Source organism: Limulus polyphemus, unplaced genomic scaffold (genome assembly GCF_000517525.1).
Source record: "Limulus polyphemus unplaced genomic scaffold, Limulus_polyphemus-2.1.2 Scaffold4275, whole genome shotgun sequence".
Lineage (NCBI taxonomy): Eukaryota > Metazoa > Arthropoda > Merostomata > Xiphosura > Limulidae > Limulus > Limulus polyphemus.
In genome coordinates, this window is record NW_013669885.1 from 11,210 (window position 1) to 29,725 (window position 18,516).

The 18,516-nt window shown below is 32.8% G+C and overlaps 1 protein-coding gene and 1 long non-coding RNA gene across 2 annotated transcripts in view; one reads left to right on the top strand and one right to left on the bottom strand.

Moving 5' to 3' along the window:
• The first annotated feature begins 1,274 nt into the window (after positions 1-1,274).
• On the top strand, positions 1,275-7,053 carry LOC111088711. The gene is made up of 2 exons (XR_002613146.1): positions 1,275-1,533; positions 5,981-7,053. It is a non-coding gene; the product is annotated as an uncharacterized LOC111088711 (long non-coding RNA).
• A 2,749-nt stretch (positions 7,054-9,802) lies between these two features.
• Positions 9,803-18,516, bottom strand: part of LOC106470893 (GRAM domain-containing protein 1B-like) — a 38,254-nt gene continuing 29,540 nt past the window's right edge. Inside the window, exons 13-16 of the mRNA XM_022399533.1 lie at positions 17,770-17,836; positions 17,200-17,316; positions 13,935-14,055; positions 9,803-11,782 (exon numbers count right to left, since the gene is read on the bottom strand). Coding sequence (XP_022255241.1) covers positions 11,525-11,782; positions 13,935-14,055; positions 17,200-17,316; positions 17,770-17,836 — 563 coding nt within the window. The 3' untranslated portion in view covers positions 9,803-11,524. The remainder of the gene's footprint in view (positions 11,783-13,934; positions 14,056-17,199; positions 17,317-17,769; positions 17,837-18,516) is intronic.

An 18,516-nucleotide genomic window follows, 5' to 3' on the forward strand; every position in this document is an offset into this window, starting at 1 on the left:
TGACGGTCAATCCCACTATTCGTTGGTAAAAGAGTAGCCCAAGAGTTGGCGGTGGGTGGTGATGACTAGCTGCCTTCCCTCTAGTCTTACACTGCTAAATTAGGGAGGCTAGCGCAGATAGCTCTCGTGTAGCTTTGCGCGAAATTCAAAAAACAAACAAACAAAATTTGCTTTGTATTATTCATTTCAACTACTCAACATTTACCCCTCACTCATATAAACCTCGCTATTATAACTTTAATCCTGTCTGTGTTCACGATGGAACTCTGTGTACAGCCTCTATCTCCTCCTTACTAATTTTATTGGTATTTTGCATACAATGTGCCCCCCAGTGACACAGCGGTATGTCCGTGGACTTACAATGCTAGAAACCGGGTTTCGATACCCGTGGGTGGCAGATCACAGATAGCCCTTAGTGTAGCTTTGTGCATAACTACAAACAAGCGTACAATGTTGTTAACTTTTTTTTTGGTTCGTTTGATACTCCTATACTTTCAAATTTTGGTTAGTCAAGTCTTGATTCAACTCATAAACCTATTAGCTTTATTCTTTTCTAAATCTATATTTTCCAGTTACTGAGTTTTACTTTTAAGTTCCTTTATTTTTTGCGTTAGTTTATAAACTGTACTGAAAAATTTATCTATCATATTTGATGTGTATTGAGCTGTTTTTTTTAAATCCAGTTATTACTCTTCAACTTTAACATTACATTCTTCATTTCCGCAGTATAAATCCCACTAACCACGTTTTCTTCGTGATATTCTTTTTTCTCAGTCTTAAGCGTTCATTCATTTCCTGGATCATTCGTTATTACGTCCTCCACACGCGCTTTAGTACATGACTGTTGTCATTATTCTGACACTAACTCGTACTTGGCAGATTTCCAGCACCACCACCATCTATTACAGTATTATCAGTATTATACTACAACTCTGCATTCACTACACTTCCATTTTCTGTTGTTTTTTTGTCCCTTCATAATTTACGTTACTGAAACTCACCATATCTTATGCGATAAAAATGCACAAACCATTTACACTTCTCATTAGTATAAGGCCCGGCATGGCCAGGTGGTTAGGGCGCTCGACTCGCAATCTGAGGGTCGCGGGTTCGTATCCCCGTCACACCAAACATGCTCGCCCTTTCAGCCGTGGGGGCGTTATTAAGTTACGGTCAATCCCACTATTCGTTTTGTAAAAGAGTAGCCCAATAGTTGGGTGTGGGTGGTGATGACTAGCTGCCTTCCCTCTAGTCTTACACTGCTAAATTAGGGACGGCTAGCGCAGATAACCCTCGTGTAGCTTTGTGCGAAATTTAAAACAAAACAAACAAACCGTAGTACATAAAAAAACTTGAATCTTTGTGCGACTCCTGCCTCGGAGATGAAGATGTTTGAGAAGGTGTCATTTATTCTAACCAGCGAATAATTTCAGTTGGCCATTTTGGACATTTTATATCTAAGACCGTAGTGACAAATTCTGTCGAATGCTTTCTTTAAGTCGACGAAACACCCAACCGTGCAGTGGTTTTTATGTAAGCTGTTTATTATTTTCTCTGTTAACGTGCAGTGGTTTTTATTATTTTATCTGTTAATGTGCAGTGGTTTTTATTATTTCCTCTGTTAACGTGCAATGGTTTTTATTGTTTATTATTTCTTTGTTAATCTAAGTAAGTGATCAGTAGTTTGTCGGTATCTTCTAAAGCCGTTTTGAACTTCTGGTAGTTTGAAGTTAATTCTAGATAAGTGAATAATCCATCGTTTAAGATTTATTTTAGCAATTTTCCTATACAGCTAGTTAGCCTGATAGTTCTTTAGTTTTACGAGTTAATTGCTGGTTTAATCTCCTTTGGGAACGTAAAAATAACAGCTATTTTTCCAAGCGCTTAGTAAGTATCCTGATTTGATAGACAGGTTAAATAGTGCTGCCAGGTGCTAGTGCAGCCTCTGAAGTACCTTTTTATTAGCATGTTCTGTATTCTGCCCTGTCTTGGTGCTGTATTTTTGAGTGTTTTTATGTTACTTATGGCTTCTGCGGTTTTTATTGGTTGTTTTGTTATGTGGTCGTACTTGGCTTTATCTGTGAGGTGTGTTTGAATTGAAGTTGGGTGTGTATAGACGGTTACTCGTCTTTATGCAATTATTTATTACATTAAGAAAGTAATTATTCATGTTTAGTTCGTTTGGTGTTTTAAAGGTTTTTTGTAGCTTGCTTTCTGTTTATTTGTGTATGCAATTTCATTATTGTGTTTGAGTGTTGGATATAATTTTGTGTTTGTTCAATTATTTTTAGTTATTCTTTTTATACATGTCCAAAATTCTTTAGGATCTGTTTTTGTGTTTAATTGTGAACAGTAGTTGTCCCAGTGTTGTTGTTTTTGTTTGGTGATCTCTTGTTATTGTGTATCCTCGTCTTTGTTCTTGTTTGGTGATCTCTTGTTATCATGTATTCTCGTCATAGTTTTTTGTTTTTTTTGTGATATCTTGTTATCATGTATTCTCGTTTTAGTTCTTGTTTGGTGAACTCTTGTTATCACGTATTCTCGTCTTAGTCTTCTGAGTTCTTGTTTGGTGATCTCTTGTTATAATGTATTCTCGTCTTAGTTCTTGTTTGGTGATCTCTTGTTATCACGTATTCTTGTCTTAGTTCTTGTTTGGTGATCTCTTGTTATAATGTATTCTCGTCTTAGTTCTTGTTTGGTGATCTCTTGTTATCACGTATTCTTGTCTTAGTTCTTGTTTGGTGAACTCTTGTTATCATGTATTCTCGTTTTAGTTCTTGTTTGGTGAACTCTTGTTATCACGTATTCTCGTCTTAGTCTTCTGAGTTCTTGTTTGGTGAACTCTTGTTATCATGTATTCTCGTTTTAGTTCTTGTTTGGTGATCTCTTGTTATCAAGTATTCTCGTCTTAGTTCTTGTTTGGTGAACTCTTGTTATAATGTATTCTCGTCTTAGTTCTTGTCTGGTGTTCTCTTGTTATCACGTATTCTTGTCTTAGTCTTCTGAGTTCTTGTTTGGTGATCTCTTGCTCTCACGTATTCTCGTCTTAGTCTTCTGAGTTCTTGTATTTTCTCTATTAGTAGTCTGTGTGGTTTCCTTGTTGTGTAATTTTTGCAGTTTTTTATTTTTGGAATGTATTTTTCTACTGTATTTACGAGGATCTCCGAGATTGTTGAGCAGTAGCAGTTTATTTCTTGTTTGGCTTTTGCTTCTTGGAGAGGTGGTTTTGAAGAAGTACGTTTAATTTTTGAATACTTTAGTCGGTTAGATTTTTTATAGATGAATTTTTCATAGAATTTTGGTTTGTATGTGTTTGGTGCGAAATCAAAGATACCACAAATCGGTAAATGGTCACTATCTGCGTCTTCACCCACACTGAATGGTGTAAAAGATGGAAGAACAGATGTAGAGCACATACAAAGATCCAGTACGTCGTTGGTATAATGATAATTACTAATACGTGTCGGTGTTGTATCATTTAATAAAAATGTATATCTATATGTATGTTTATGTCTAAAAACAGGAATTTCCCCAAATTTTGACGTAAGGTAATGACGTAGATATAAATGTTAACGAACATACCAACTCCAAATATGTATACTATTTCTTACTTTGATCCCTCTTTTTGTTACAAATTAGCAGAAAACTTTCTGTACACGGAATTAAATGCTGCTGCTCTAAAGCTACGTAACAGGCTTGGTGAGAATTGGTCCAGTTGTTCGCCAGTTATAAGCGGACACACACACACAGCCTTTTGTTAAATAATTGTTTAGATAACTATGTACATAATTTGAATATACTTTAGCGTTGTCTTCCATGTTATTATATATTATTCTTAGTTAAAATTCTTCGGCGAATTTTTTTTCTAAACAGCCTTGATAGATTCTTTCCACTGCTGCTTATGGCTACATTCAATGATAAAACTTCATTCACAAAGGCTCCATTATAGATGTATTTATATTACGCTGAACTGTTTTAGGAGCGAAAATTATCCACGATCTGGGCGGAAAATTGTAAACTTTTTAATAGTTGTCTCCCGGTCACTTATCTTGCAGCTCCCCCTGTCGGTCAGCGGTAAGCTTACGGACTTAAAACTCTAAAATATGGGGTTTGATTATCATAGAAGATAGCCTATTGTGTAGCTTTGCGCTAAAACAAGCAAATTTCTCTTACAGACCTTTAGTTTAAGGAAAACGTCTTTCATTAGGATGTTAACAATGGTAAGAATAGTCCTATCATTTCTGTTTACACTAATATATTTATGATATATACCGGGTGTCCGAAAAGTCTGAAACCATTGGTAATTTGCAGCTTTTCTTAATTTCAGATAGGTGACTGATTATAGTTCTGTCAAAGCATGAAAAAGTCGAGTTAATCCCGCTGTTAATCCAAAGTTGTTTCGAATTACAAGGACAACATGTGGAACACATTCTGTAAAAGTCATTGCAGTGCCTATGGTTCCAGACTTTTCGGGCACCCTGGATTGAGATCACCGATTTGTTTTTTGCTATTATTATATTAAGTAAATAGACAACATTTTATCGGATCACGATGCTGGTAAAAAAAAGTTAAATTAATTCACAATAATCAAGCTCATTTCTGCGTTCTGTTTACTGCAATCATAAAAAAACACTGTCCCTTCATGAAACCCAGTATTAATTATGAGTCTCATATCAGTGTTTCCTGTATTTTTAATAGGGATGTATACCTAGTATGGACATCTGCAAGCGTTTAAAACAAAACTTAGGTATTTCTAAGACCTTCCAGTTTAATGTGAAAATTGTTAAACTATTTGAAGTGGCCAGCCGACCAAATACTACATTTTTGACGGAATAATAAATAAAAAGATATTTATTGAAAAAATATCCATATAATTGAAGATATAACAGATAAATATTAGTAGGTTTGAGAACTTTAATGGATTGCGACTGTCTGTTGAATGAAAAGAGGACGACGTTTCGGTTTCTATACTGAAGCTTTCTTCATGTATTATTTAAGTGGAACTTTAGGCAAAGTAGACATAGTAAGTTTGAGAACTTTAATGGACTGCAACTGTCTGTTGAATGAAAAGGAGACGAAATTTCGGTTTCTATACTGAAGCTTTCTTCATGTATTATTTCAGTGGAACTTTAGGCAAAGTAGACACAGTAAGTTTGAGAACTTTAATGGACTGCAACTGTCTATTGAATGAAAGGGGACGACGTTTCGATTTCTATACTGAAGCTTTCTTCATGTATTATTTAAGTGGAACTTTGAGCAAAGTAGACAGTAAGTTTGAGAACTTTAATGGACTGCAACTGTCTGTTGAATGAAAAGGGGACGACGTTTCGGTTTCTTCAATGAGGTCTTCTTAAAGAAAATAAGTTTGAACTTAGTAGAAGGTCTGAAATTTTGTGATTTATATTTACTTCATGAGACCTAGTTTAAATCACTGTCGTTTGAAAATTGGTATGAAGGCTATTGTCATATTTTCTAATAAATTATTCAAAGTAAGAAAATTAAGGCAAAATATAAAATGCTCAATGCCCTACTGAAACAGGTTAGGAACTGTCGAGCATGTAGTACACGTGTTTTAACAGTTATGTAATGCCAATCGCAGTATTTTTATACATTAATGTTACGTTATTGGCACTGATGAAAATTATTTGGTTTGTTTGTTTCTTAATTTCGCGCAAAGCTACACCAGCGCATATCCGTCACTAACTTTGCGCCACAGCATCCACTGCCATCTCGTGGTATACTCTTATTTGATCGAATGGTGGGATGTGGCTGGCTCTCTCATAACGTACTCCCACTGGAAATTATTACTTAATTTGTATAATAATAAAAGAGGTGCCTAGTTTCTCTATTTTTAATGATGTTATCGTTTGTCCAAATTTATATCATGTAGAGCAAAGATACGTATTTATGTGTTCGTCTAAACATTATACACGACTAAGTTTCAGAATTGAAATATTATTTAATTTTTTTCTTATTTTAGAAGCCCTTCTTTCTCATGGCGGACAAAGCAACTGAAGAGAACTGGTGAATTGCAAGATTAGGAACACAGAGAGGAATCTACTCAGATATATATGTATATGATGTTTGCTGATCTTCTTTTATTTCGTTATAATATCTCCCAAAAACAGGTTATTTCACACCTACTCTAAGGAAAAAGGACTTTGGTATTGAAATGTGGGACGAGAAGAGATGAAATATTGTGTGAATACATGCACACAGTATTCGTCCTGCTGAAGCAAGGAACTTTTTTTTTATCAATAATTGGATCTCGTTGGTCTATATTATTCCATTTCAAATATGTTTACGACTCAAATAATTACAAAAGTATAAAAAACAAGAAAAATAATTTTCAACTTTAGTTCAACAACATTACAACTGAACATTACAAAAGGCAGATTAATCGAGAAATATTCTATAATTGACTTTGTAAGTTATAATAGTTGCTATAGTTTTGATTGTGTTCGGTGAATTATGTTGTTAAAAGATATATGTATATACATTTTTAACACTGATGTGTTCAGGATTTATTCATTTCAATATAATAACCTTTGCAGATCTGTTCGTTTTTAAAAAATAACCTGATGCGTATGTACTAATGTTTTATTTATTCGGTATATTCCAGTGAACTTTCAAATAATGAACTATTAAACGCATGCACTGAATTAAATGACCATTAACTAAAAGGCTACTACCACAAAGTTAGGATAAAAATGGAATAATTAAATCAGCACAAAAGAAGCACTTAGAGTAGACTTATTCACAATTTATTAAATGTTATTAATTCAGTTATACATAAACAGTTGTCGGATAATGCTTTTCAAATACTTAGTTTTTAAAGAAACCCAAACTCTGAATTATACCAGCTCAAAATGATTGCCAAAAAAATCTTTATTCGTGATTATAACATTTAAAAATCGTATTATTATGAAAACTCTAAACGGCTGATATGTCATATCGTGATATATAGTTCGAGAGAACCTTGAATATTAAACTATTTCAGTTGTATGTATCCCAGCAGTATTAGTCGAATAATAAATCAAGTTTGGACTATGATTTGTAGTAAACTTATTCATCTGTTTATTTGGTTTTTAAGCGCAAAGTTGCACATTAGGCTATCTGCACTGTGCCCACCACAAGGATCTAACCTCGAATTTTAGCGTTATAAGCCCCAAAAGCTTAGACACGGAGAAAAATTATTTATGTTATAAATAAACAATAGGCAAAATATAGCTCTAAATCAAAACCAAAAGATAAATATATAATGGCACTAAAAATGAACTAAAATCAAAAAGTAAAGATGGCAAAAACTAAAACTAACTCCTTTACTCGTAATCATAATGTGCTAAACTGGCTAAAAACTAAAGCAAAGAGAATGAATAAAACAACTTAAACATAGATTGTTTGTTTGTTATGAATTTCACGCAAAGCTACACGAGGGTTATCTGCGCTAGCCGTCCGTAATTTAGCAGTTAAGGACTAGAGGGAAGGCAGCTAGTCATCATCAGCCACTGCCAACTCTTGAGCTGCTCTTTTACCAACGAACAGTAGGATTGACCGTCACATTATAACGCCCCCACGGCTGAAAGGGCGAGCACGTTTGGTGGGACGGGGATTTGAACCCACGACTCAGCTTGATCACAGTGCAAAAGCTTTCTTTTATCTTATTGGTTTAGAGGACTTTATCAAACTAGATAGATCAATTCAATGTGCAAATGGTACCTTAAAGTTACTGAGGTGTGAACAATGTAAAGTTATATCAAAGCTCAATTTTTACCGAAACTTAGGAATGGAGACAAACTTTAATAACGACATGGACTGTTACTTAACACCATTTTACTGGGTTAAAAATATCGGTTCCAAAACATAAGTTGGACAATACCATTATAGCCAATATACAATCGAAATGTAACAAAACATATTCAAACGCAAGTTATTTGGGATAAATTACGCTTTATTCCTATTTCCCCCGAACAAGTTAATAAGAAGTAATTCGTATGTGTAGTACTTTAATAATGTATAAAAATAAACTTATAGTCTATTATTTTAAATACATTTTTCACATAAGAACGTGTGGTCGCATCATTGCTTATTTGATCCTCTAATTGATATTTAAATTTTGAATAAAAGTTCCATCATTTCAAAATTGACTATTGTAGTGGTAAAAGATAAGCTTTAGTACATATAAGGAAAATATTTGGGGTTCGATCTCTGGGTTAGGCACAGCTGAGGTAGCCCATTGTGCAGCTTCGCGTTTAAACATGCAAATAAAAGAAACAGAAACTTCGAAATGACTATAATGTACTTCTAAAACAAGATAAGTGCCCGAGTTTGGGCTATGAATACTCTATATCCAGACGAGTTACTGGACGATACGAAGATTAAATTATTATTCAAATTCTTCACCATTCAAAACTAATAAAAATATCAAAACAGTGGAACTGTGTGAAGTAGCCACAGGAAACGAATACTACAACAACAATTTACACAACTGCATTGCGTAATATAGTGCATACCACTACAGTTCTTTCGTCCTGGAGTCTCTCTTGCATAGAAATGAAAGAAATGTTACTTTACAACAAAATCTAGCTTTGATCTAAAACCGAAGTGAGGGAGTTTCTATAAATTGCTAATAGCTCGCTTTATTTTAAGAAGAATGACGAAATTAAAGCCGTTTAAAATGGAAAAAATATATATTTCAGATCGCTTAAATATGTAGAGTAACTTTTTAATATAATAACTTGAGAACTGAAAATCTTTTATAACACATCTAGGTGTTTTAAACTAATCTTCGAGGCTTATTAAAATAAAGCAGGTTATTGGTACTTTATTAGAACGATGTTCCAGGTCCTATGCTCCCTTTGGAACTAATTCCTCCATTTATCAGTCCATCGAGCTTAGGAGTTGTAATCCCGAGATCCAGTATGCTAAAACGGTTACTCGAATCCGAGGATTTATGGAAAAAGAATCCAGGAATTTTCGAGATTGTATTAGAACCAAAGGGTTGTCACCGATAACTTTTGATTAGATTTATTCTCACAATGGCAATACTTAACCAAATTGCATGAACATTTTTAACTACGCAGTTTCTTGATTAAACTTAATTAAAAGCTAATATAAAGCTTTCTGGACTCAAGTTTAATTGTTTGCATTTTGGATACTCATTGATCCTTCTTGTTGAATGATGGTAACGCAGTCAGTCCCACATACAAAATGGATCCGATTTAAGAGTTCGTAAGGTAAGACAACAGGTTTAATAGCAAAGCTATTATTCCAAATGCTTAGTTTTACTAATCTCCTGTGTTCTCATTATTTTTTTAATAATATAAGTTAGATAAGGAATGCAGATAACCTAATTACTTTTACTAATACTAATATAGATAGTTAAAAAGAGTTTGAATGCCGGTCGGGATCCCAGGGTTTGAGCCCATAAATCCCTGCTCAGAAAAAACTTCTGGATTGCAACCCCATATTGAGTTCAGTCTGATGGCCAAGGTAACGCACTAACACCCGATTTCTATTGTAATAAGGACGAAGGCCAACCTTAGACCACAGATTTTGCCAGATTTGTCATAAGCTTTTCACTGTACGTGGACGTCAGCGTTCAATAAATACTACGTTTAAGCAACACAAATTCACATAAGTCGGGGTGACTTGAAAAGCACGCCAAAGAAGAAAATAAAATAAACACCAAATCAATTGTACATGATTCGTAGAACATTTGTAAGACATACTTAGATTACATAAAACTAAAACAATAAATGCTAGAACTGAAAAGTAATAACACAGTTTTAATAATGTCTGCTAACACTAATTTTATTTTTGAAATCTCCGTTTTACAATTTTACATAATACTTTATACCATTGAGTGGTATTTTTGTTTACATACAACAATAAAATAAGTTAATAAAAATTGAATTGAATCTTTTTCTCGTTACTTTTACGTATATTGGCCACAGAAAAATATAATTAGCATTTTTACAATAATCCTTAATTTTTCCGTTTTGCAAAATGTGTGTGGTTTAAAATAGTCATTCTCATCTTTATCCTGAAAATGTTCATTAGATTTGTGAAAAGTATTAAATTAAAAATACATAGAAAGATGATTCCAACTTATCATTATAATGTTATATTTTACTTTGTGCGAAATATATTAATTTACTTCTTAAACTTCCACATAGTTATGTATAGGTTATGGATAAAATGTGAAATAAAACTTAATAACCATAAACTTTAATAAGAGCATTACCGATAATTTGTTAGTTTATCAGAATTTTTAAACTTTCAAATTTGGGAAAAAATATTTAGAGAATATCTTTGAACTTAAACATTTTATCTATTGCATAAGAGTGTCAAATCAAATCAAATTAATTGTATTCTTTTAATTGTAAGTTCTAAACTTGAGCAGGACAACACTGATAAAGATATTAAAAATCAACGAATAGAAATGAAAAAGGAGAGCTGTAATGTAATACATAATTCACAGTCATTATAAAGAGCAGAAAAAAGCTAATAATAACTATTTCTTGAGCTCTTGTAACTGAGCTAAGTCTTTAGATAAAATCTATCGTTTGTTTTTGTATTGACATATGTACTAATTTTAAAAAGGCAATGAAAATTTACCAATTTAAGCAGTCTTAAAAGACTGTCTACATAAAGATTTAAAATATAATTTCAATAGTTTCTTCAAATAGAATAATTTAAAACGCTCATGTATATACATACATACGTTTATAGGCATATTAAAATCTCCCTTGTTTATACAAATCACAAATACCAAAACCTTCAAACACGTCACTTAATAAGATTTTATTCTTAACTTTTTAAAAGGTGTTTTCAATTTCAAAATTAAAAAATACCGTTTTTATCCTTTGCTTTATTTACTTTACAGCAACTTTCAATGGTGTTTCTACTAGTCGGGACTTTTCATTATTTAAAAAATTATTCAAATATAAACACAAACTCTCCTTTTAGACAAGAAAAGTAGCAATATTGTGATCGTACGTACATATTTATTGAACACGATCTGTGTTGTTTTTTCACCATTAAAGCATTTTTAAAACTATTAATGATATAAAAACAATATCATCGAAGAACAACAAACAGAAAAAATATTAAATAGCATATAAACCTAGGAGTAACAGTTTCGCAGAAACACTGTTCATAATTTTGCAGTAACACATGCTACCTCGATGTCGTTGTTACATTCTACTCTTAGAGGTTTGAAATATTTTGAACTTCTAGTCTATAACATTGAAGATTTTATTATAAGAAAGACATACTACACACATCGAATAAACATTGACTGCTTCTAACTCAGTGAACTTCTGTATGATATTTTGGATATTAAAACAATATTACTTAGTTGTAGAAATATTGATTTTTGTAAAAATAAAAGTAGGATATTCAAGATATGGAGTGAAACGGCAACGACCGAGTTTCAAAAGCGCTTTTATAAAGTTTATAATGAATACAATCATGATAAGTATTACGCTCTCAGAAACTAGTGTTAATAGCATAATTTTCACTAAGTGTTGGTTTCTTCTTTTACATGTAAATCTTGGGTTTCACGTTCGTTTGAGACCGATTGCCCTTCAGAAAGTATCAGCTCTGCTTCGTTGATATTTTCTTCTTTCTTTATAGAGATTTTTGTGAAATAATCTTGAGATTTATCTTTATCGAATTCTTTGCTTATTGGTTCTTTCATTGTTTTAACCATCCTTTGTTTCCTCCCACTATGGTGGTGTTCTGCAGAGATTTGTAACTCTATCAAGGACTTTTGAATCTGAAATCAACGAATAAGCAACATCAGTATAATTACATTCCTATGGCTATAACATTAATTTATGATATACTCCAGATACAACACTAAACTGTGCGAAATTCTATATAATTAAAATTAATAAATTGGAAGAAAGTGAGAAAATTAATAGTAATAGAGAATAGATAAACTAAAAACCCAAATAACAAGTAACAAAGAAATGTATAAAAATCTCGAGCAATTCTTTTTAAAATTGAACTTGCTATCTATAGTTATAACATACGTATTTATTATTATTATTATTATACAGTACCTGTGCGGCAAACCAGAATAATGAATACAAAAAACAACAACGAAAAAACCTAAAATGACACGTTTCGTCGTTACTTAAGTAAACTGATCACATTATACATTACTTTGTTTTGTATTTGTGAATTTGTGGACTTAAAGCTCTAGTATTAAAAAAATCGGGGTACAGGCGTTCTTCACATGTGCACTGTACGTATTAAGCCATACTGGTGGGGTAACTTATCCATATGTCTGTGGACTTACAACGCTATAATCCGGTTTCGATACCCGTGGTGGGCAGAGCACAGATAGCCCATTGTGTGGCCTTGTGCTTAATTACAAACAAACAAACTGACCATCACACTGCTGAAAGGGCGAGCTTGTTCGGTGATCCACCTGGGGAACAATAGCAATATAACGTGATGGAATCATAATGTTACCAACAGTTTATTTTTAACACTTCACTCTTAATTGCCTAAAACCAAGTCTAGTCTTATTTTTCGATTTTCCCTTGCCCATGGTTACAGGGATTATTGATAAGAGGATGAAAGTTCTTTAAATCATTGTAACTCGTTGACAAGTTGCGAATCGAATGATACATTGGGCCCTATATCTAATTTTAGTAACTACACCAAATATTATGATTTAGTTAAGAAGTATGAACAGTGAAAACAGAAAAAATATAGTTTAATAACATTAAGCTATGAAAATTTATTAGGTTTATTCTCTTAAACAGACTGAAAAAAGTCCAAACTGTCTACCAAATAATACAAGAACGACTAAAAGAAATGCATAATATTACTTCGTACTGAGCAATTCTATGTTTTTGCTTGTTTTAACACTCGTTATCAAGAGCTGGCCAAATAATTTAGTGAAATCACTTATCTTCTACAAAAAATACAAATAAAAATGCATAGGAGACCCCCCATCAGTAATTACAGTATTTTCAATTATTTTTGTTTGAATCATCATTAGGAACCTGTCACAAGTAAAATCATACCTACAAGCAAACTTGAGCACAAATGGTTTAGAAAAATATGAATCCCATCGGCATTTCTAAGTTTAACACATTAAGGTGTGAACTATTTGTTTCTTTTATTTCCGTGGTTGTATAAAAGAGAGGTCAAGTTGAAATCTTGAGTACGAGTACAATATTAACATTGCTTGTATTAAAGTTTAACGGATTTTTCTTCCATCAATACAGCTATATCTGTAAACCTAATAACTCAATTTATGAATTAAATAATAACAGTAAGTAGATACTGAACAGATGGTCAATCATTAGTTATGAAGAAAAAAAAACGTAATTTAGATTCATGCAGTTCATTAAAGACGATCATGCTTGTTCAGATATTCACAAATTTCCGCGGACAGGCAAGATAAAGGGACAGTTACAATAAATAGTAATCAATGATATACACAGTCGAGTATAAACGCGATGAAAACTTCGTCTGCTCTTCATTGGAAGAATATTGCATTTACCAGCTTCTCATCTTCGGTTCTGCGCATCCTCATGACCTACCATGACCCCAACCAACAATGTTTATTCTGATCACCGCACTTAATACTACGGAGCTTGATACTCACTGTATGGATTTGTAATTATACAAAATGGTGTACTTGTAGGACGATCTCATATCTGTGCTTTTCGATCTGTTTTACGAACGTGTTGTATTTTTATTGCCTAAATGTATGGATGAGATAATTGATGCGTCTATAAAACATTTTTGAACCTATAATTAAACGTCTTCCTGGTGACCCAGTGGTAGGCTTAAGGATTTATCACGCTAGAATTCGGGGGTTAGGTCCCTGCGGTAGGCCTAGCATAGATAGCCTATCGCGAGCTTTGTGCTTAAAAACAAACAAATAAACATTAGTAAATACATACGATCTGAGTCAACTGTAGTGTGTCACTTAGTATTTCTGACCAACTCTCGGCTTCCACGCTGTACAACATTTCTTGATGCTGTACTAACTTCTCACAGTCTTCTCTTAAAATGTACTGAAAACTAAAAAAAAAAAGTTCTTTGAAGAGTTGAAAAATTCAATATAAAAATACAAACAAGTTTGTACACGTTAATCAAAGATATATCAAGCAAATCAGCATAACTGACTTATGGATGTAGTTATGAAAGCTTTAAGGAATTACATCAAAAACAGTTACTTGAAATATAGTCACAAATTAAAAACTTTGGGATTAAGAAAGATACGTATAATATTTTCTTTAAAAAAGCGTAAAATGTTACGTAAGAGTGAGTAAATGCCCTCTTTTCGCCAAGGTGAGGGAAATAAGATGGTAAAGCGTCGTGCTAATATCATAGTGTAGAAAACTATAACGCAGAAGAGATAGAACGTTCCAACTGGTTTTGTTCGTTTTGAATTTCGCGCAAACTACAGGAGGGCTATCTGCGCTAGCAGTCCGTAACTTAGCAGTAAAAGACTAGAGGGAAGGCCGCTAGTCACCACCACCCGCCGCCAACTCTTGGGCTACTCTTTTCCCAACGAATAGTGGGATGGACAGTCACATTATAACGCCCCCACGGCTGAAAGGGCGAGCAGGTTCAGTGGGACGGGGATTCAAACCCACGACCCTCAGATTGCTAGTCAAGCGCCCAAACCACCTGATCATGCCAAGCTAAAAACGACGATGAGTTATCTCGTTCCTATCACGTTGCAATAACAAATAAAAATCTTCTTCACATTGGGTTGACCTAGCATTCAATATCATTGGTAGACAGAAATATCACGTTGCAATAACAAACAAACAAAAATATTTTTCACATTGGGTTGACCTAGCATTTAATGTCATTGGTAGACAGAAATATCACGTTGCAAAAACAAACAAGCAAGAATCTTTTTCACATTGGGTTGACCTAGCATTCAATGTCATTGGTAAACAGCTAGAGTCGTCGACCAAATCAGATGGAATTATTCTATTCTAAATTTGAAACAAGTAATTATCAGAGAGAGACACCTACATTAGAAAAAGGGAATTAAATAAGCTATTGGTACTGCAGCCCGTGAGAGTCGTCTGGTTGATAGTATGAAACAAAATTCACACAATCTATTAAACAACGTCTAGGTCATATTTTAATATATATATAAAAAGGCTGAAATGATGAAGCCTTTATTCATTCAATGATCAAATATCATTACAGCAACTATAAACTGTAATCCTCCAGGGAGGGCCTTTTAATCTGAAAGAAATTATGACTGATTCAAATGCTAGTGCTTCAACACAAAGTTTAATCTAAATTGTTCGTATCTTTGATTATAACCTTCCTTATATACATTATTTATTATAACGGATTACGAAAATACAGTAAACATTTTCTACGTATCTTAGGTACAGTCTAAACATTTATTTTTGTGTCAACAGATGTCGCTTTCCATGTTTCGAATCAGAGCCGTAAATATCAAACACCATCAAACTAAGACAGCCACAAAGCAGTCCATCAAAGGCTCCCATTAATGGGTTAAGAAAATAATCAAAAGACATTTTTAATAAAGAATAAAAATAATATGCGAAGTTTTAAAGTATGGAATCATCAAATACAACAGGTACCGATACAGAACGGCATGCTATTGTATCTGAAATTATGAACAGTACGTTATTTTGAAAATCCTTTTATATCATACATATGAATCCGTGAATCAAATAGCTTACTTATAATACTATAAGCCATTCATAAAACGTAATTAAAGTGTTTGTGGAAATTATTACAGTTTATATTAAATTCTACACACTGTTATTATTAGTATTATTTTCAAATTGTTTCTTTAAAAGATTTTTTGCCATTAACTTGGTGCTTAAGATATGGACAAAACCATTACTTGCCTGTGGAATTTACTTTCTTGCTGGAACAATGATGTATTTATTCGGGTTTGTTGGAGTTATAAACAGCTTTCAACTTTCCGAATTAAAATGATTGTCTTAAGCGATTCTTCCCATTCATCATACCAATACTACTTATTCTGAGCAGTCTTCCCAGTATTTAATTGGATAATTAGTATTCAAATTAAATACAACGTTTTATCAGACAGTGGATATATATGTATGTATAAAGGAGGCAAACAACGTACCAAGAGAAGAACAATGACAATTGCTGGACCTTATATTTTCCCCGACAGTGTAAGGTTAATTCAGGAGATGATGAATATAACAAAGGTGATCAAACATGTGAACCCGCAACTGTGGTAACCGCTATGAAAATATAAGGTTGAATGTAGGCGATTTAAATATTCGTTGTATTGATTATCCTGGAGAAACAATTGGAATGAAGACGCAGGTTGTATCATCAAACAAAATTTTAAAATTAGCTAGTTTTGCTAATGGTCAAATATTTTCCTTTTTGCAAGTGTTTAAAGAGTAACAGGTAGTTTCAATTTTGTAAAATATTAGGATTATTACATTATGATTATATTACATTTTGACCTGATGTTTTCGCACATTATTACTCTAATCGTTCTTTATAAGGTGTTTATTTTGCACCGTGTATCTAAACATTTTATACTTACTAGTGTGGATGTTAAGTCGTTAAATATCACAACTTTAAAATATTACAACACAAGTGTTTGTAAGTTTCTATAAGTCTCCGTGTTCATAAAATGTTTCAAATTTTTCAGGGGGGAGATCAGTTTTATCCTTTGAAATCAGTTCACTTTCTGCCTCCCCTCCCTTTCCATATCAACTTCATCTGGCTACTTTGAAGTTAAACACCTACTCTAACTACAACCTAAAAGTGAACTATACACGAAAACCTCTGTCGAAGGTCTTTTTGGGTATTTTAAAACTAAAATTTAATTTTCGAGGAAAACGTGACACACTAAAAAAAAAAATCATAAGTGCACGAAATTATGAGCTGTTTTAATTATATTCTGTGGTTGAAAGCTGAGTTACGATGTTTAGACCACAATACGCCGCGTACAGACAGACAGAGTGGCAGAGAAAATTTATATTTCATTATCTCAAACCTGCCTATTTCGTTCACAAATTAAGTAATACACTAGTTTTTAACAACATACGAGAGAAACTTAAAAATAAATCTTGTATTATTTCATTATTTAAATATCGAGACTGCAGTAAAATAGGAAAATAGATGACTAAAATATTTTTCGACATCCTTCATTAAACGCCCGATATATAAGACTACCTTTCTTTTAACGGTTGCTGCAATTCTGTGACTTCTGCTGTCAAATTCAGATTTTCCCTTTCCAAACACCAAAGTTTGTAGAACAACAGGGTATTGAAGAACAGAAGAAACAACAGTCTATGAAAGTATAGGTATGAAAAAATATAAGCATTAGAAGTTGTTTTTCAAGATACGAATAAAAACACATTTCAGAATTATTCACATGAATGATCGCATATCCACTAATGGGATTACGTATGAAACACTAAATCAAAATGACCAATCACATTTATTTAAAAATATTTAAAAATCAAAATGATTTTTTTTTCAGTTGTATCATACCATCAATATAAAACAGATCTCGTCTGATTTTTAAAAATTGATTATCACAGTGTACTTTATTCTTAATATACGCAGTTACAAACGAACGCGAAGTTAAGGATAAAAATGTTTGTACAATTTACTCTTTTTAAAATCATGATTAATCATTATTTATATTATTTTTCTGACAGTAAACAGAAAGATAACTTGAACCTGGTACTGTAACAATATTAATTAGATGAGAATATTACTTCATAAAGAAACACTTACGTGTAAAGTATAAATTTAACGACGAAAGGAAAGTATTCCCGATTTTCCTGAACTTTGGAGATGACCCCTTTAGAAAACAAATATACAAAAAAATCGTTTAACTTTATTATCGGTATCTAAAAATGAAAAATAAAATTAGGAAACAATAATTTTTTTTTAGGACAAACTTCTATATTTAACTTTATACTTCTCAGCCTACCAGACAAAATTCCAATAATTTGAATAAGTGGTAAACATATATCACACAAGTGTTACTTGTTGTATTAAAATACTTAATGCAATCAGGGAATTAAGTACAAAATTGTAATAACTAAGTTTTGCCATGCCTTCTTATGTTGATATTAAGTACTATAAGTACCTTTAAATACTTTTGTATTGGTTTACGATTGCTAGAAGTAAATCTGTATGTTGGAGAAACTTAAGGAAAAAAACTCACGAATATTTAAATCATTTTAATAACTAAAGAAAAAAAACTATAAAAAAATTTGGTTGCTTGCCATTTCAGATTTTTTAAAACCACATTATTAAGTTTCTTATTCTGCATGCAAATAGCGTTTAAAGACAATGCATATATCTACAAGCCTGCGATTCGAAATCCGCAGATTATTATTTAAGAAAAATACACCTGCAAGTAAGGGGGCCCGGTATGGTCAGGTGGTTAGGACGCTCGACTCGCAATCTGAGGGTCGCGGGTTCGAATCCTCATCACACCAAACATGCTCGCCCTTTCAGCCGTGATGGCGTTAT